An 18,927-nucleotide genomic window follows, 5' to 3' on the forward strand; every position below is an offset into this window, starting at 1 on the left:
AGGAAGGGAGGGAGGGAGGGAGGGAGGGAGGGAGGGAGGAAGGAAGGAAGGGAGGAAGGAAGGGAAGGAAGGGAGGAAGGAAGGGAAGGAAGGGAGGAAGGAAGGGAAGGAAGGGAAGGGAGGGAGGGAGGAAGGAAGGAAGGGAAGGAAGGGAGGGAGGGAGGGAGGGAAGGAAGGGAGGGAGGGAAGGAAGGGAGGGAGGGAGGGAGGGAAGGAAGGGAGGGAGGGAAGGAAGGGAGGGAGGGAGGGAGGGAAGGAAGGAAGGAAGGAAGGAAGGAAATTTTTTTGTCTTTTGAAAAATCACATCATCCACTTTTTCTATTGTTAGATATTACAAACTGCTGTGACTTTAAGGGCCTAGGCTGGGCAAAGCCTTAGAAAATTTGCTAAGGGTGTTTACTGTGTGGACAGGTTGACAGAACCCGAATAAAAGCCCTGAGACACCAAAAGCCGGCTGTGCATCTAAAAATGAAAGCAGAGTAGATTGCAGGCAGCTGGGGTAGATGGCATGGGAGAGGGAAGCAGGCAGGACCGCTCAGGGTCTGCAGGCCATGGCAGTCCTGTGCTGCTCACAAGGAAGCGCTGCCCACACCCACCTTGCAGTCATCTCTGCTCTTTAGATCTGCCAAGGCTGGGAAACTGAGGGATAGTCTCAGAAACAGTTCCAGAAAAAGAAAACTGGAACCGAAGGGAAAGACACATTGTTCTCCCAGTTGGGAAAGGCGGTGAAACACGCCTGGTGGATTGGACTGTCAGGGAGAAAGGTGTATTTCCTGATTCGGGGTTAACAGTGATGACCGGGGAGCGTGTGGCTGCTGCAAAACACACGGTGAAACACACGGGAGTACTTACCGTGAAGTAGCAGACCTCACACAGCAATGACGCTGGAGACTCTGAAGGCAGGACACGGAGGACTTTGCGCTGCGATGGCACGTTCCCTGGAAGGAGGAAATTACTGTAAGGAAACTACGTTTATGAACAACCACCTGAACACCCTGCCAGTGAAACAGAGATGACAACGAACTTCCTCCCAGAGGCTGAGCCAGAGCCACGTCCAGCTCAGAGTCTGATACTCCATTAGGGTGGAGAGGCCACTGCGTTGACGTCACACCCGTGGCCGCCACGTCCTGGGCGTGGGGACCCCAGTGTGGTGGAAACTGTGGTTCCCCGTGTCCAAATGTCCACACGGAGCCCCTCCCGGGTCTCTGAGGACCGGCCGCCCCTCGGCAGGTGGCTGCGGACAGGAAGGCGGTGCCCGTGGGGCTGGGACAGGAAGGTCGCACTCACCCTCGGGGCCTCACGTCTGAGTGAGGACAAGGAGGTCGCACTCGCTCTGGCTTCGGGTCTGAGGCCAGGCCGGCAGTCGCCAGGGAGGCGGCCCCTGCGGGGCGACGCTAACATGGCGGCACGCGTGCAAAGCCGCAGGGCATGACGGGGGCAAAGCCGCGGGGCATGACGGGCGCTCCGCCCCCTGCCGGCCCCCACCGGCCCTGCAGCCCTCGGTGCTCATGGCGGGGTGACAGTGGCGAGCACCCCCTCCTGGCCTTGCTGGGGAACCAGTTAAACTCCGAGTTCAGAGTCTTGGGAGCCAGGATCTGGAAATTCAAACTCAGATGGGCTCACTGTCCTGTGTCTTTCAGAAAATCAGGGAGGCCCCTGGGAGGGGCCTGACCTGAAAGGGCCTCACCTAAGAGGGGTCTCACCTGGGGGGTGGGGGGGATCACCTTTAAGGGCCTCATCAGAAAGGAGCCTCAGGTAAAAGGGGCCTCTGCTGGAAGGGCCTCAGCTGAAGGAGCTACTGAAAGGACCTCACCTGAGCAGGCCTCGCTGAGCGGCCTCACCTAAAGGAGCCTCATCGGAGAGGGGCCTCACCTGAAAAGGACTTCACCTGAGGGGGGGGGGGGGCCCAGCTGAGAGCAGCCTCACCTGAGCATGGCCTCAGTTGAAGGGCCTCACCTGAAAGGACCTTACCTGAGAGGGTCCGAAGGGTCCTGGGCATCGCAGACATCCGCGTGCCCTGGATGCTGGAGTCCACGACACAGGATTTGGACTTGCTGGGGGTTCTCAGCCACACTCAGCAACTTTCTATTCAGGATGTGATATGCGGTGTGAGACCCAGGAAGGCAGCACATGACAGGGAGAGAGAGCCACATCCCTCCAGGAAGGGCTTTATTAATCCATCCAGTGCAAACGAGGAGGGAGGGAGAGGAGAAGCCCCACTGAGAGGGCAAAGTCTCTCCTCCCTGGGGCTGTCCCTGCTTGCCACTCCCGAGCATCCCTGGGAGCCCAGTGGGGACGTAACCCTAACCTTAAACCCTAAACACTAACCCTAACGTTAACCCTAAACCCTACCCCTTAACCCTATCCCTACGCCCACCCCTAACCCAAACCCTAATCTGACCCTCTCATCCTAGCCCTGTCCCCCACAGTCACATTATTAAAGCATGGTAAGGAAGTCTCTATTCAGCGCCAGGGGAATAGAAGCAGGGACCATCCCAACATTTGCAGCAGGGGGAGAAGTGGGGCTCAGCTCTGAACACAGCTGGGCAACTTGGGTCTTATGGCCGGGAGCATTGGGGCCAGAGCAGGGACAGTCACTAGACAGAGATGTGGGGTCCGGGGGGATTCCTCATTCAGACAGGCTTTTTGGCCAGAAAGCCCGTGTGTAGTGACTGTGAACTAAAATAAAGTCTTAAGCACCCCGGTTGACCCACGCTTGGCCAAGGGAACTCCACCACCACCACCACCACACAAACCTTAAAGCTGACTTGCCAGACACGCTTAGTTACGCCCTGTCCCTTTTGGAGTTATTCTTTGTAAAAATAAGATACCAAATCATTAACAGGCCTAAAGCCATGTAAGATAAAGGTTAAACCACACCTGCAGGCCACCAATTTACTTAACAGATCACTTGAGTCTCCGTGTGTGTCCAGTGGTTTGTCTATAATTAGCAGACTGCCTTAAAACATTCCAAGCCTTCATTTCTTTAACCAACTACAAATCAAACAATCTTAAAGATTCTTTATAAGAGGGTTTAAAACCCTCCTATAACCTGTAATCCTCGCCTGGAGATGCCTTGCCATTTCGGGCCAAACCAATGTACGCCTTCCATGTATCGATTTATGACTTCGCGTGTAATTCCTGTCTCCCTGAAATGTACACACCAAACTGTAATCCAACCATGGTGAGGCCACTCGCTCAAGGCTTCCAGGACGTGGCTCTCCGGGCCATGATCGCTTGTATTCGGCTCAGAATAAACCTCTTTAAATTATCGTACAGAGTTTGGGTTTTTTTTTCTGTTGACAGGACTTTGCCCTGGTTTCGCCCAATGACCCACCGGAGCTCAGCCTCCTGCCCCCGTCAGCCTTCTCCCCTGTCCTTGGGCATTTTTCCGCAGAGGACTCCTCCGCGGTTTTACAGCCCTGTGGCTCGCACCTGTCTGTCCCACGGGAAGGGCAGCTCCAGGGAGGCAGGCGACACAGCAGCGGGCCCGGCAGGCGCTGCCGGTGGGGCAGGGGACCGGCCTCGCTCCCGACTCCTGCTCAGTCACGCTGCCTGGGCTCGTGGGGAACAAACGTCGACAGGTCGAGACGTCCCAGAGGCACACAGTGGGGAGGGCTCCTGGTCGTTCGCCTCCCCCGCCTGACGTGCCGCCCCTAACCCCGGCCGCGACCGAAGCCTCAGCACGGGCAGCCCAGCCCCCGCCACTCTGCCCGAGGCCTGCGGCCGCGCGAACCCCGCCTCCGTCCTGGGGCCCAAGCCCGCCCCCAGCCGGCCGGGGTCAGTGGCGCTCTCGCCGGCCGCCTTCCGGCCAGGCCCCGCGATGGGCAGCCTGCGGCCGGCTGGGTCTTTCAGGCCTTCGCGCGGGCAGCCCTGCTGGGGTCCTTGCGCGGTTGCGTAGCAGCTGCAAGGACGCTGGCCGAGCCGGAAGCGGAGTGCGGCGGCGCGTGAGCCTGTGCCGCCTGGCGTGGTCCGAGGCGCGGCGAGGTTCGGGGCGGCCGTGGGGTCCGAGGGGCCGCTGGCGGCGGGCGGGCTAACCCGCGGCGTCCCCGGTCTCTCCAGCCCTCGCCTGGGACCGCATGTGAGGACGAATCCGCCGGGGTGGCGAGCTCGGCGTGCGGGAACCGCCCCTCGCCGGCGGTGCTCGGGGCCTGGGCGGAAGGGAGGGCCCGGTCGGGGGAAGGACGGGACGGTGGGTTCATGCGCCGGTGGTTGGGGCCTCAAAATATTTGTCTGGTGAAACAGCTTGCCCCCTGGATCTCAGGGACGACGACAGCCATTGAAAGCCTTCGCGCATGGAGCGATACGGCTGGGTTGGGCTGCAGACACCTCTCGGTGTCTACAGGGTGGAGGTGGAGGGTGCAGACCCCTCGCCGTGCTTACCGCGCACCTGCCACTTCCCGGGAACTGCGCTAGAGGCTGAGCGTACCTCGATAAACAACGCTCGGCCCCTGCCTGTGCAGAGGCAATAGCTGTGCCGTGACCCCAGTCGGGGAAACTCGGGCTCCTTCTTGACATTTCCACCCCTTACCGTGTGCACACTTCTGTCATAGCTCCCACCACAGTAGACTCTGCCGTGATTCTGTCTCGTGTCGTCTGGTCCCGACGCACTGTCTGCTCATGGTGCATGCTCAGTAAGGTCCAGTCTTTGTTGCTGGGTTGTCATCATCGTGTCATTTGTATGTGCCCAGCTAACTCCGAGTCTGGACTGTGGTACATTTTTAGGAATGTTTACACGGTAGTATTTGGGTGTGAGGGGAGTAGAAGAAAGCTAGAGATGATGTTACACTTAGATGTTGGCACTGGGTGGCTGGTGATGTACAGATGGTGACTGTGAGGAGCAGCATTTGGGTGGGCTAGACTGGCATGGAGGGAAGCAGTCTGGGTGCAGGTTCATTTTGGCATTATCAGCATTTAGGAGGTATTGGAAGCTAGTAGAGGTTGAAATACCCCTAGAAAAGAGGGTTTGGGGAATACTCAGTTTGCGGGGCACGTGCTGGTTGCAGTAGGATGGAAAATGAAGGGGAGGTGAGAGGCATGAGGGCAGAGGATCAGGAACATGGGTTAGGCATCTTTGGCTGTGTAGTCGGTGATGAGAGCTTGGGCTTTTTGGCAGACGGTGTCTCGTATCAACCAGGTGACATGGGTACTCATTTTTGTTCGTGTTTCAGGAGTGAGAAAACTTTCATATGTTGAACTTGTAAGGTTTCAGCATGGCTTTAGAATGCCGTCTGTCTAGGTGGGAGTAGGAGGTGTGGCTTGAGCATACCCACAGTGGGGAGATTCTGTAAGGGAACCCGCCCTAAGAGGATCTCATGGGGCAAGGTGACAACCCCAAGGCTCAGCAGGTAGCAGCCAAGTTGGTGGTGAGTGAAGAAGGGTGTGTGTCCTGGGGCCCCTCTCTCATTGGCTCATTGGCTCTCCTGTGCAGGAAAAGGAAGAAATAGATTTGGTGGGGGGAACCTCTCGTCTCTCTAACAGCAGCCTCTTGTTGCTCTTCCCAAACAGTGACAAGACCCCCTTCCTGGACCCCTCTCTACAGAGAGGAGTCAATGGCAGGAGACAGAACCAAACCCTATGAGCTGGACCAAGAGAAATACGATGCTGATGACAACGTGAAGATCATCTGCCTGGGAGACAGTGCAGTGGGCAAGTCCAAGTATGTTGGGACATTAGGGAAGAAAGACCAGGCCCGGAGTGGGTCTGGGTGTTAGAAAAGTCCTCCGAAGGCACAGAGGAGCATAGCTTCCATGGGATGGTGAGGGGTGTAGTCTTGGCTGGAGCCCAGTCATGCACAAGGGGAATCACATCAGCAGTTGTGTGTGTTCGCGGGGAGGGGACAAGTCATAGGACTGAGAAACTGGAGCATTTGCATAAGTCCTGACAGCTGTGGAGCAGGTGACGATACTGTCTGTGGTCTGTGGGCTCAGGGATTGCAAGGACAGGGGAGTGGGAACGAAGAGAGGAAAGTGACCACACAACTGACGACATATTGAATAAAGGTGATAAAGATGCTTTCTGGAGGGATTCACTGAGATTGAGAAGAGCGGGCAGAAAGGATGATTGACTGTAATCATCGTGAAGACTGGCTTATTCGGTGCCTAGAAGCACAGGTGTGGGTGAAGGGGAGCTCTGCAGTGCTTATTTCCATTTCTCACCTGTCTAGGTCTGGAGAAGGCACATTGTCCATTTCTGCCTTCTCAGGATGAGGGTAGACTTGCCCCCACCTAGAGGTTTGGTTTAGTCTTCCCTCCCAAGTGCTCCGGGCCCACCCTGTTTTCTGCTTTCATTTTTATTAACATAGCCTTGGGCTTGGATAGCTATCAGTAATTCCCTAGGTGCTGTGTTGGTTTTGAGGCCATCTTCATGGATTCATATTCTCTCTCTCACTCTCTTCCCCACCCCACACTCACACGCCCCAGCTCTAGTTTAGTGCTTTACAGTTGCTTTGACCTTCCTCAACAGCATGCCTATACAACAAAAATGAGGGTAGCTGTTGTAGTTTGGGAGGCTGCCCAATAAATAACACCCCCTCTGTCCCCACCTCAGTTTCAAACCAACAAAGAGAAAATAAGAAAGGCAGGCAGGTGGAGAACAGATTGGCAGCTACATAACTCATGGAGCTTTTGGAGGACATAGCCGGGTGTGAGACACCAGGTGCCTGCCAACTCCGTGCTACCCAGCCCCCAAGTTTAATGCTCGTCTATCATAAGCCTCATATAAAATAATACTAACAAAGAGTATCTACGTAGTTAACAGGACATCAAAGATTACCATAACGTTGGCCTCTACAGCCACAATATTTAGAAGACAAGCCAGTCCCCAGCCCTAGCAGTATCTCAGGCAAAACATCCCAGATACAAACACCGTGGTGAGAACAGTGTATCTGAGGGAAGGTGAGTCAGTGAGAAAACCTTGGTTCAAGGTTTCATGGTCTTTCAATTTATTTCTCTCGTTTAATTTCTTTGGACTCAATTTTATGCCAGTTTTCATTTTCTCTAACTCACTTGGGAGTTTTTCTCACATCCTGTGAGTTGGCTTTGTCACTTTCTTGATAGTGTCCTTTGATGTACACAAGTTTGAAATTTAGAGGGAGTCCAACTTTTCTCTTATTTCCTGTGCTTTTGGTGTCATATTTAAGGAATTATTCTAAGTTCAAAGTCATGAAGATTTTCTCATATATTTTCTTCTAAGAGTTTTACAGTTTTAGTTAAGTTTAGTTCTTTGATCTTTTTTTTTTCTTTTCTTTTTTTTTTTTTTTTTTTTGAGACAGAGTCTTGCTCTGTTGCCCAGGCTAGAGTGCCGTGGTGTCAGCCTAGCTCACAGCAACCTCAAACTCCTGGGCTTCAGGGATCCTACTGCCTCAGCCTCCCGAGTAGCTGGAACTACAGGCATGAGCCACCATGCCCGGCTATTGTTTTTTCTATATATATTTTAGTTGGCCAGATAATTTCTTTCTATTTTTAGTAGAGACGGGGTCTCGCTCTTGCTCAGGGTGGTCTCAAACTCCCGACCTCAAGCGATCCACCCACCTCGGCCTCCCAGAGTGCTGGGATTACAGGCGTGAGCCACCGCGCCCGGCCACACCTGGCCTTCTTATTTCACTTTTTCTCAGCTTCTTGACTGTATAGGTTTATGTCTTTTGCCAAATTAAAGAAGTTTTTAGGCATTATTTTTTCTATTACTTTTTCAGCCCTGGTCCTCTTATTCTTCTCCTCCTGGGATTCCAGTGAGACAGACGTTGTCTCATAGACCCACAGGTCCCCAAGGCTCTGTTTATTTTTTGCCAGTTTCTTTTCTTACTCTTGTTCATGGCAGGTAATTTCTTTTGTTCTGTTCTAAAGTTCAGTAATTCTTTCCTCTGTCCTCTCCATCCTACCATGAGCCCATCCAGTAAATTTTTCATTTTCATTATTGTATTTCCAGATGTTTTAAAAATTCTACTGGGTTCTTCTTTATATCTTCTATTTCTTAGCTGAAAAATAGTCTCTTTGCTGAAACTCTGTTTCTTTGCTGAGACTGTCTATATTTTCGTTTCAGGCACATCTGTAGTTTCTCAGTGCAGCATTTTTACGACAGCTGCTCTAAGAGCCTTGTCAGATCATTATAACATCTGTGTCATCTCTAGAAGTCTGTTGATTTTCTTTTTTCACTCAGCTTGAGATCTTCCTGGTTCTTGGTATGACGAATAATTGTCTGTTGAAACTTGGGCATTTTGAGTATCATGTTATGAGCCTCTGACTCTTACTCAAACCTTCTGTTTAGCTGGCTTTTGTGTGTGTGTGTGTGTGTGTGTGTGCGCGCGCAGTTGGGGTCTTGCTCAGGCTGGTCTCAGGCTGGTCTCAAACTCGCCTCAAGTGATTCTCCGGCCTCGGCCTCCTAAGGTGCTAGGATTACAGGCGCGAGCCACCACGCCTGGCCCTGTTTAGCTGGCTGCTTCTGTGGCACCACTTCAGCAGGGGCGGCCCCCACCCCTACCCCCCATCCTCATCACTGTCAGGGGGTGCAGTCCAGGCTCTGTTGACACTGGGTGGGGGCCTCGTTACTGTCTGACAGAGATGAACGTTTTGGCTCTGGTCGGGCTTCTGTGACACCAGCCCCGCTGGGAGTGTTGTTGGGTGCCTTGTTATAGCCTCGGCCTTTATAGGTGGGGCTACGATTTTTCCGTTGTGTTTGGATGGTGGTTGTAGTCTAAATGTTTTCTGTCCCAAAGCGCTCACCCTTACCTGTTCCTCTGGTTGGAGAGAACAGTCTGGTGGTGTTTTGGGGGGGGTTCTGTTGTCTATGGCCATTGGTGTATCTGCTTCTCTAGCCCCAGATCTGGGATGTCTGAGGCACAAAGAAAACCCAGGGAACTTAATGCTGTGTTGGTCCTTGAGTGCCTTGATCCCTAGCCCATCTGCCTTCTATTTTCCAGATTCTTCTATTTGATTTCTATATTGTGTAGAGGTTTTAATTGTCCTCGGGAGTAGGAAAAGTACATCTGCCTTTTCCCATAAGCAGAAATTATTACTATATGGAACTTTTATATTTTTCAATCTTGACTATTTCTTAAGTATCCTTTATGATTTCTTTTCTAACCTATAAGATATTTATAAGTGGTTTTATATGTTTGATTATCTCTTAATTTTATAATATAGGGTTGTTGAACTTTAGTTTGGATTTTCTATTCATAACTTAATTGCGTTGTGGTCAGAGGACATGATCTGACATCTGTTGAGGGTATTTTTTTTTTTTTAGATTTACTACGTGGTCTAATTAGTGGTCATTGGTTATGAAAGCCAGAAAAGGATGTGTTTCTCTCATTAGATCCAGGGATATGTACTAAATCTGGCTCACTAACTGCTCACATTCATCCACTCAAGTATCGAGTGAGCACCGCTGTCCCTTTGTCTCCGTCCTGTCACTGGGCTTGCAGCAGTGAACTACAAATTCAAAACCTGCTCTCGTGGACATTCCATTTAAATCGAGAGAGAACGACAGCAAATAAGTAAAATACTTACTATTTCAGCTAGTGTTATGTGCAGTGCAGGGTTGCTGAGGATGGTCTCACTGCTTGGGGGACACTTGAGCAGAGCCCTGAAGGATCCGCAGAATTTGGGGGAAATGGCTTTTGGGCGTAGGGCACAGCCTTCCTGGCCTCAGTTTTCCTGTGCGTAAAGTGGGGATGATTCTACGTGCAGTGATGTGCTGAGGTGGGAGTAACGGGTCTGAGAGCCTCACATGGGCCGGTCTGACACTCACAGTGATGGGAGCTGTTTGGTTATGAGGGGTTGGTGATGGTGATTCCCAGGCTTGGCCTGCACATGGGCTATGGGATGAGTGGGGAAGAGGAGTGGCTTCCAGCTTGTCAGCTTGGGGGTGACAAACGAGGGGAAAGGGGGAGACAGGGACGCCACCTGACCACTGTGCATGTTCTCCTTGCAGACTCATGGAGAGATTTCTCATGGATGGATTGTATCCTTTAAGATTTGAAATGCCCCCTTGTTCCTCGGTCTTTCCACACTGACGTGTCTCTACCCCACGGCCCACCCCTTTGCGCCGGCAGTCCGGGCAGGCATGGATGAGGGAGTACACGGGTTTCATTCACTCTGCTTTCTCGCCGACTGACCCACGTCACATCACACAATCAGTGCTGTACATTTTGGAGCTTACGCGTGTTTGGATTTGTTTTATATTAGGAAGGCAGTAGAATAGCTAACAGCACCTGATCTGATCACATGCCTGTATTCAAAATCCACCTCCTCCTCCTCAGTAGCGTCTGATCTTGGGCAAGTCACTTAGCCTTTCTGACCTCAAAGTTTGGGCCCCCCAATATTTAAAAAATCTCTGATATAAATGAATGTGGTAAACTATGAGGTGCCTGTCCCTCCTTCCTCCCATGAATTGTTATATTGTGCAGGTTTGGACTGAGTTCCTCCCAGCAACTGGGAGGTTTTTAAAAGGCTTCCCCGGTAGATCCACTGAGAACTGTAGGTAAGAAGAGCCCCTGGACCCTGTTGTCCCCTGCCATAGGCCCAGCACCCCAAAGCTCGGCAGTCACCCTGGGACCTGAGTAGGTCTTGCCCCACCTTATACCAGGGGAGCCTGTGCACCCAGCACACCTGCATCAGCTCAGCCTTGCTAGTGAAGCCGCCTGGCATCTTACAGCTTCAAGTGGGCATCATCCCCCAGGCCTTTGTTAGGGTTTCATGTACAGGCCATCTGCACTTTTTATAAACAGCTTGTCAGTTTTCTGGCTTGTAGGAGCTTTTTTCTCCAGAATGATGATGTTGCTATCCAGGGTTAGAGTTTCCTTTCTAGAAGAGCACCATCCGTGAAGGAGCTGGAGCACCCTCAGTTAACATTTTCCAACTACATGATGTTGTTTGCGACACCTCCTTTGTAAAATTCTGTTTTACCTCAGACTTAGATGGCCAGGACTCTCCCAGTTCCCCGCCGCCATCCTTCCATGGAGCTTATGCAGCGGTATTTGAAGCTGATCCTCTGTCCGCAGCATTCATTTCATTTAAAATATAAATAACTACAAAAAGAAAAGGAAGGGGAGGATCCATTTCCTCACCCCAAACACCCCTGCTGCCAGCTTCTTCCTTACCTCCCCTTTTGTTGGTTTTTGCTCCCTAACCTGGATGCAGTCAGCCACAGCAGCTGTCCACGTACGCCCTGACACTGTACAAGCACACGGCCACGGTGGACGGCAAGACCGTTCTCGTGGGTGAGCATCATGGGGCCAGGCCGTGCCGACCCTCACGGGGGAGGAAATGCGAGAGGAGGGGAGACGGGAAAAGGTCCGTGGGAGAGAGTCAGGGGGAAGCAATGAGACCCCAGGTGGGATCAAGGCGTGATCAGGAGAAGCTCAGGAGCCAGGAGGCCAGGGAGGGTGGAATGGGGCACACAGGGGCCAAGTTCGAGCCCTCTGATGTGGCGTCCAGGCCAGGACAGGGTTCAGAAAAGCAGAAGCCAGTCGGCTCTGCCTGCCAGAGGGAAGAGGAACAGAGAGAGAGAGAGGCCTTTGACAAGGAGTAGCTTTCCTCGTTTCATGGGTTCTCATTCAGCCAGTCTAAAGAAATAACAAATGTGGCCAAAACATTATCTCCACACAGGGTTTTGACCTTCTCCTTGGCCAGGCCACTCAGCCGGCCTGACTGTGTCTACCATCTGTGGTCAGCACACATGGGACGTCAGATTACTCTTGACCTTGGGGGGCCTGTGTCTTATGTGTGGGAATGAGGGGAGCCTACCTTCTCCTCCCAAGGCTCCTCTCCGCGTTGTCCTTCGTCCTGGTCCCCGGCCCAGGTCCCCCTTGCACACTGGTGCGCACACAGCTGTCACAGCGCACCCAGGTGGACGGTGTCTTGGGGACACACGTGTGGAGCTGTGTGGTCTCCCTTCCTCCCTGTGCTCCCCACACATGCGTTGGGGTTTGTGCCACACGTGTGTTGTATCTGCACAGAAATGCTCAGGGCATGTGTTTCTTTCTGCCCTCCAGCCCCCATCAGCAGTCAGAGCTGTGTTCTCGTTGCAGACTTTTGGGACACGGCAGGCCAGGAACGGTTCCAGAGCATGCACGCTTCCTACTACCACAAGGCCCATGCCTGCATCATGGTACGCCACCAGGTGGGCGGTGGACAGAGGCGGTGGGCAGGTCTGGGCTGAGGGCTGAGGAGCCTGGCAGCCCTGAGCCCTGCCACCCACACCTCGGTGCTGTGAGAATGGGGTCGGGGCCGCCCAGGGAAGCTTCAAACCACACACGCTCTCTGGAGCTTCTAGGTGAGACTGGAGCCGGTGGGCTCTCTTCTGGTGGGGAGGGTGAAGAAAAGGTAAAGAACTCCCGCACCAGGGGGACCAGCAAGCTCAGGGCTTCAACATCCGCTGTAGCGTCCAGGAGGCAAACGTGGGGCCGAGACAGGGCCACAGCCCTTCCTTGAAGGAGCCCCCCTCTCCGAGAAGCTCTCAGGGCCTCCCTCGGCCGGTGCCTGTGGCTCTTCTCTAAGGCAGAGCTGAGGCTGAGTGGACCCAGCAGTCCCGGGGCACTCGCCCTCCCCGCCTCTCATTGGCTTTCTGGGCCACAGTCCTCAAGGTTGTACGCCAGTGGCCAGCATGCAGTAAGTGCCACCAGAGTACCCGACACACAGCTGTGGGAGAGGCAAGAACGGAGAAGGGAACCCTTCAGACGTCCCCACACACGCATCCCCGGGCTTGGTGTTCAGGCCACCACTTGTAGATGCTGAAAGGAGCATGCCTTTTTTTTTTTTTTTTTTTTTGGTCCATTTACAAACACGTTCATGACTATCAGCCATCTATGATGCATGAAGTAATAGCTTGGTTTTCTGAATTATGAACCCTAGCAATCGTCACTAAGTAAAAACCCCAGTCACTCAAACTTCTTCGAACAGCACTCAAGGTCCGGCTTTAATATGAAAGCCGAAACTTGGTGACACAAAACAACCATTTTCTGATGAATCAGGAATCCACAGTGTCCAAGTTCACAGCTGAGTAGACCCGAGCCTGGATCCCAGGCTGGATCCCGCCGAGGCATCGCCACACACACTGGCCGCTGGCTGGGACATCCGCGGTTCTGTGCCGTGTGTCTCTGTGCAGTTTGTCACGTGGGCTGATGGGAGCTTGCTCTCGGAGTGGCAGCCAGATCCCAACCAAAGCACCCAGAGAGAACCAGGCGGGAGTCGTATTTCCTTTCACGGCCGAGCCCTGGGAGTTACGTGGCCTCACTCCCCCTGTGTCACACAGGGGAGAAGCAGATAACGCCTCTCAGTGGGGGGGGGGCAGTCACATGATAAGAAGAGCAGGTGGGGTGGATGATTTGCCAACAAGTCTGCCGTGGCGCCCCACGGCATTTAGGTGCCAGCCACCCTCCAGCCTTCCCTCCCGCTTGGTGACTGTCTGCAGCATGTGTGGCCTCCCCGGGGCCCTGGGGGATGCACGGCTGAGCAGGGTTCTTTCAGCTGTGAGGAGCACAGGAGGAGCTGGTCTGTTCTGCTCACTGCTGCCTGCTCCTCTGCACGTCCTTCGGCTTGTCCCTTGCCCCCATCCCATGGTCACGCCCTTCACTCGACACTCTGCCCATTTCTCACGCCTCGCTGTTTGCCACCCACTCCGTGAGCCTCCTCCTTCCTGTGTGCCCACAACACCCTGACCACTGCTAGCACGTGAATTCTGTGTGTGACGTGCGTGTGCGGGGTGCCGGGGTGCAAAGACGCAGGTGTGGCCCCCAGCAGCTCACCGGTGGGTAGCACAGATAGCAGCGCCGAGGACGGTGAGGGTTCTTCCCTCCCGACCCTTTGCAGGTGGTAAAGGGAGGAGCTCCTCGCCTGATTGCTGCCACTGCCCCTTAAGCACAAATTCCCTTGAAAATTTCCAAAAATTTTGATGTTAATAACTATAAGGGTACTAAACAAAAGAGCATGGTGGGGTCTGGCACATGGGGCAGTGTGCTGCAGAAGTCCGGCCCTCACGAACTGGGAAGGTTAGTGCTAGCTGTTCAGTCTCACGCCTGCTCTGGCAGGGGGTATTTTGAACTCACCTCTCAGCTCAGAGGAACCTCCTCCTGCCTTCGATGCATCTCCATCGGTTCCTCCCAGACCCTCTTCTGAGGACTGGGGACATCTTCCGTGCCGGCGTCCCTGTACCTGCAGGTGCTGCCACCAGCCCCATCCACTGCCCGGGGCCTGGCAGGTGGGAAGCCCTCACCTGACCACTGGGGAGCTGACGGTCACAGAGGGAGTCAGGACTCCACCCCACCATGAAACCTCGCGGCAGGGATGCTGCTCGTTCTAGCCCGCCCCTTCCCCCCTCCAAAACAGAAAGGGTGCTCGGGAAACCAGGCCTGCCCAGAAGGTGCCTACGAGTTTCATTCCAAGCATGCTTTTTCAGAAGTCTTCATTGGGAATTCAAGAGAATGTATTTACTTGTTGAAATTGGGCCCGGTGAGTCGCCTGGAAGAAATTCTAGGCAGATTTCCTGCTGCCTTTCGAGGTGCTGGCTGGGGACCCACCACCCACTGCCATGCGGGGCAGCCCCCAGGCCTGAGCTGCCACCGTGTTGCTCGCACAGAGGCCTGGGTGATTTCGAAATGAAGTCAGCCGTCCCAGCAGTGACGGGGCTGTTGTCCCCGACCTTGTGGTACTAGGGTGGTTTGGACCTGTGACTCCTTCCTGGAGGCCACTCTTGTGATCCCTGCAGCGGCAGCTCAGGACTGTCTCAAGGGTCCTACCCTAGAGCCAGTCCGCAGTGCTCGTGCTCCTTGCTGATGTTTTAAAATAGGTAAAAACATTAAAGTGTAAAAAGGTAACAAAATTATAGGCTACAAATAACAGAAGATAAAAATTACTTTTAAAAAGTTTAAAGAGGCCAGGCGCGGTGGCTCACGCCTGTAATCCTAGCCCTCTGGGAGGCCGAGGCGGGTGGATCGCTCGAGGTCAGGAGTTCGAGACCAGCCTGAGTGAGACCCCGTCTCTAATAAAAAAATAGAAATAAATTATCTGGCCAACTAAAAATATATATAGAAAAAATTAGCCGGGCATGGTGGCGCATGCCTGTAGTCCCAGCTACTCGGGAGGCTGAGGCAGGAGGATCGCTTAAGCCCAGGAGTTTGAGGTTGCTGTGAGCTAGGCTGACGCCACGGCACTCACTATAGCCCGGGCAACAAAGTGACACTCTGTCTCAAAAAAAAATAAATAAATAAAAATAAAAAGTTTAAAGAATGAACAGAAGATTAACAAAAGCCGAAAATTAAATCAATGGTAACTAAAGGAAAGCTCTAGAAATAGTTGTATTTATTACAAAGGAGTTTTAGAATAATTTAAGCAAAAATAAGAATAAAAAAAAAGCTTGACAATATTTAACAGATTATATTGATTATTAAGTTGATTTGGTTTATAGTTGTTAAAGTAGGTAAACAGGATTAGATGACAAGGTAACAAAAAAGGAATAAGACTTTTAAAAACACTTTTGGATCCAGAGGTTCCAGGGGGCTGCCTCCCCGAGGGGGGCAGGTGCAGCCTCTGTGGCGAGAGGGACTGCTGTTCACAGCGTGTGTCTGAGTCCCCCAGACTGTGGCACGTGCCCGTGCTCACCTGCCTAGGTGTGTGAGTCACCTGGAGGTAGAATGCAGACGCACTGACATACCTGAGCTGTCTTCCTTCCTTTGCCCTTTGCAGGTGTTCGATGTACAGAGGAAAGTCACCTATAAGAACCTGAGCACCTGGTATACAGAGCTTCGGGAATTCAGGCCAGAGATCCCGTGCATCGTAGTGGCCAATAAAATTGATGGTGGGGCCATCCTTGTCCCCGTGCGTCAGCGACTCATGGGGGACCCACCACCCCACCTTTCCTCCTCCTCCCCTGGGGAGGGCGGCCACCAGTGGTCGGTCCTCCTTCCCAAGACTCAAGGCGTGGTTGCTTGCATCGCTCTTTCCTTGTAAAGATGCCGACTGAACCAGGCCGCCCCCGTCCCAGGACACACATCCCTGTTTCCTGAACTCTCCAGGACATGGTCCTTGATCCCTGCCTATCCCACTTTCTGGAATGGGGGCCTCCAGTGACTCATCCTGCAGACCCCTCTCTCCTTCCCTTGACGGACAGGCCAATTTCCTATCTTTTCTCTACAGCAGACATAAAGGTGACCCAAAAAAGCTTCAGTTTTGCCAGGAAGTTCTCCCTGCCCCTGTACTTCGTCTCAGCTGCTGATGGTACCAATGTCGTGAAGGTACAGTAGACTGCAGAGGTCACCTGGTGAGGCTGGGGCACCAGGGGGTCCAGTCACCGGGGAAGCTACGCAGAGAAGGGTTGGCTGCAGGCGTGTTGGAGAGAACGGGGACCGTGAAGGGTTGTGTGCAGCAGCGAGGGGAGAGGGTGACAGGCCAGTGCGTGGTGCGGCCAAATGCCGTTGGCCACGTGTGGGGTCAGGGTGATGGAAAGAAGGGGCCTTGAGGGGTGAGCTTGCTGATTTTAGAGGTGGAGTGTTGCACGGACTAATGGTGGGGCCCGTGGGTGCAGCCAGGTGGAGTCCAGGGCTCCCACCCACCACTCTGCTTTGCCCCCAGCTCTTCAATGACGCGATCCGATTAGCCGTGTCTTACAAGCAGAACTCCCAGGATTTCATGGACGAGGTCTTGCAGGAGCTCGAGGTAGGTCAGGTCCATGTGTCAGACGGGATAGAAAAAACAGGACCTCTCTTCAGAAATAATGGACTATAACCCAGTGTAGCAGCTCTTGCCTGCATCTGCCACCCCAAAACGTATCGGGGACCCAGCTGGGCAAATGCAGGGCCAGGCCTCACCGGAAACCTTGTTCACAGAACTTCAAACTGGAGCAGAAGGAGGAGGATGTGCCAGACCAGGAGCAGAGGGGCAGCATCGAGCGCCCGTCAGAGGAGGCGGCCTCTGCCCACCGCTGATGAGCTGGGGCTGGGCCCTGTCCAAATACCCCTCCCTTCAGCAGCCTCCAGTTCTGAGTGGAGGCACCTCCAGGCCCTGCCTTGTTCTACCTCCTGTAAACCTGCCTGTCCTGTTTGCCCGGCTCCTGATACAGGGACGAGGTCAGCACCGTAAATTCTCTGGATAGGGTGAGAGGTCCACACCAGACCTCCGTGAAGCAGAATTAGCAATCAGTGTCAACTAACGCCTTCCCCGCACCCTGCTCCCCAGGCTAGACGGTGAAGAGAATCAGGGAACATGCTTGGGTGTCTCTTTAATAAAAGGAAATTTAGGTCATTGGTTTCTTTCTTCCTAACACTGACCTCAGGGACTTCCCTACGCTTCTGCCGAGGCAGCGGCTAGCCCTCTTCCCACCCCCACAGACTCCGGGGCCCCCACCTTTCTCCCGCTTTACTTGCCCAACCATCTTTACTTTAAAACGTTCTTGAGCAGACACCTGTTCATTGCAGATTTTTGAGACTCCACTTCAGGAGCTCTTCTAGGTGAGGCGGGATCACAGGAACAGGCTTCCCGTTGGAGCTAAGTCAAACCCGTGGCAGGTCTAGCCTAGTAAGCACAAGCACTGTTGAACATCAGGGGTCAACACAGCTCAACCACAGGACACCCGCTTGGATTACAAGACATTACCTTTAAGAAGAGCTTCCTTTAAAACCGTCCTGTCATTGTCCCGAGGGCTGGAGGGACACGGTGCCCCTGTGGGGGCCCAAGGACTGCAGGGCGGCCGTCCACCGCCTTCCCCTGCCCTCCAGAACTTGTGGTTGGCTCATGTGTTTTTATGATCGTTTTGTGCGTTTGCATTGTTTTCATTAATTTATTTTGTTTTTATTGTTTCCTTTTTCACAGTAAAGGTTGACTTATGCAAACACTGAGTACGTGTGTGTGCTTTGTAGGGCTGAAACGTACTAAGCAAACAGACACGGAACTCGCAGCTCACGCAGCACAGTGATGAGGGGAGGGTGCCTTGGCCTGTGACGGGGCAGCTCAGGGCAGCTCTTGATTTACTGCGATAGAGACCGTTTCGGTGGAATTTGGTGTTTTAAAAAGAGTAAGTATTAAATTGGGAGCTCAAGGACAAATGTTTCCCCTTTGCTTTAGCGATACTTGTGCGGTGTAAGGTATTTCGCCTGACCAGGGTTTCCAAGAATGCATTACCCTGATGAGGTGGAATTTAGAGAAAAACCCCAAAATGTTAGTTGTTGTAAACGACTAGTAAGTATTCCTCTAAAATACAACAGGTTTGTTGAGATAGAATTCACATACAAGGACACCTCTTCATTTGCCGGCAAATTAATAAACCTCTCTTTGCTTCTCAAACCACGTGTCCATATTCTTCTGATGCAGCCTCAGGGACAAATGCCGAACGTTCAGCAACAGAATCTGGGGTCCCCGGCTGGGCCATCGGTACCCCAGTGGGGTGGCAGGGAGGGGCAGGGAGCAGCCCCGGGTCAAAGCCGTGGGTCTTCGCAGGTAGGAGCAACTTGTTTTCGAGGTGACAGAGCAACGCACAGCCCCAGCAGTTGCCGGAACCTTTTTAGCTCTGGGGAACCCCCATCTCTGTCTCCCTGAAGTGGATGCAGCTCCCCACAACCTGAGCTGAGTTGAGAAGGAAATAAATAGACCTGGGAAACGTCCAGACAGCCTCGGCCATTTGTTAATTCCCCGGCTGCACCCCAAGACCCTGATTCCACCCATTCAGGAGGTTTTCGTACCTTCCTGTTGATTTGTTTTGAGGTGCCTTTTGGGGGTGGGAGTCGTGAGGTTGAATGGAGCTAGGGAACCTGCTTTGGAGTCATGGCTCATTTGCAGTTCCCAGGGAACAGGGGGACTGGGCCGCCTATTTGGGGAGAGCTGTGAACCTTCCAGTTGGGGTGGCGTTTGTCCCCTTTGGACGCCTGTTTGTTTGATAGGCCCGACATTTTTCCATTGAGGATCTGCTGTATTGTCTGTTGTTTGTGAGTTTTGTTGAAACGTA

General features: G+C 53.1%; 1 protein-coding gene and 1 long non-coding RNA gene across 7 annotated transcripts; one reads left to right on the forward strand and one right to left on the reverse strand.

Moving 5' to 3' along the window:
- Positions 1-893: 893 nt before the first annotated feature.
- LOC123640736 lies at positions 894-3,817 on the reverse strand. The gene is made up of 3 exons (XR_006736040.1): positions 3,436-3,817; positions 1,972-2,085; positions 894-938 (listed from the first exon to the last, which is right to left on the reverse strand). It is a non-coding gene; the product is annotated as an uncharacterized LOC123640736 (long non-coding RNA).
- Positions 3,818-3,906: 89 nt separating this feature from the next.
- RABL2B (RAB, member of RAS oncogene family like 2B) lies at positions 3,907-17,818 on the forward strand. 6 transcript variants are annotated; one of them, XM_045555296.1, is made up of 9 exons: positions 3,907-3,987; positions 5,509-5,659; positions 9,928-9,957; positions 11,136-11,215; positions 11,990-12,105; positions 15,678-15,789; positions 16,128-16,225; positions 16,563-16,646; positions 16,817-17,818. In XM_045555296.1, exons 2-9 carry the CDS (start codon positions 5,553-5,555, stop codon positions 16,913-16,915), a joined length of 726 nt encoding a protein of 241 aa, XP_045411252.1. In that variant the 5' UTR covers positions 3,907-3,987; positions 5,509-5,552; the 3' UTR covers positions 16,916-17,818. The 6 variants fall into 6 exon arrangements, with proteins under 6 accessions (XP_045411252.1, XP_045411251.1, XP_045411255.1 ...); XM_045555295.1 differs by having other exon boundaries at positions 3,926-4,081; XM_045555299.1 differs by having other exon boundaries at positions 3,926-4,081; positions 12,026-12,105.
- The last annotated feature ends 1,109 nt before the right edge of the window (positions 17,819-18,927 follow it).

The sequence above is a fragment of the Lemur catta genome, chromosome 6 (genome assembly GCF_020740605.2).
Source record: "Lemur catta isolate mLemCat1 chromosome 6, mLemCat1.pri, whole genome shotgun sequence".
Taxonomy (NCBI): Eukaryota; Metazoa; Chordata; class Mammalia; order Primates; family Lemuridae; genus Lemur; species Lemur catta.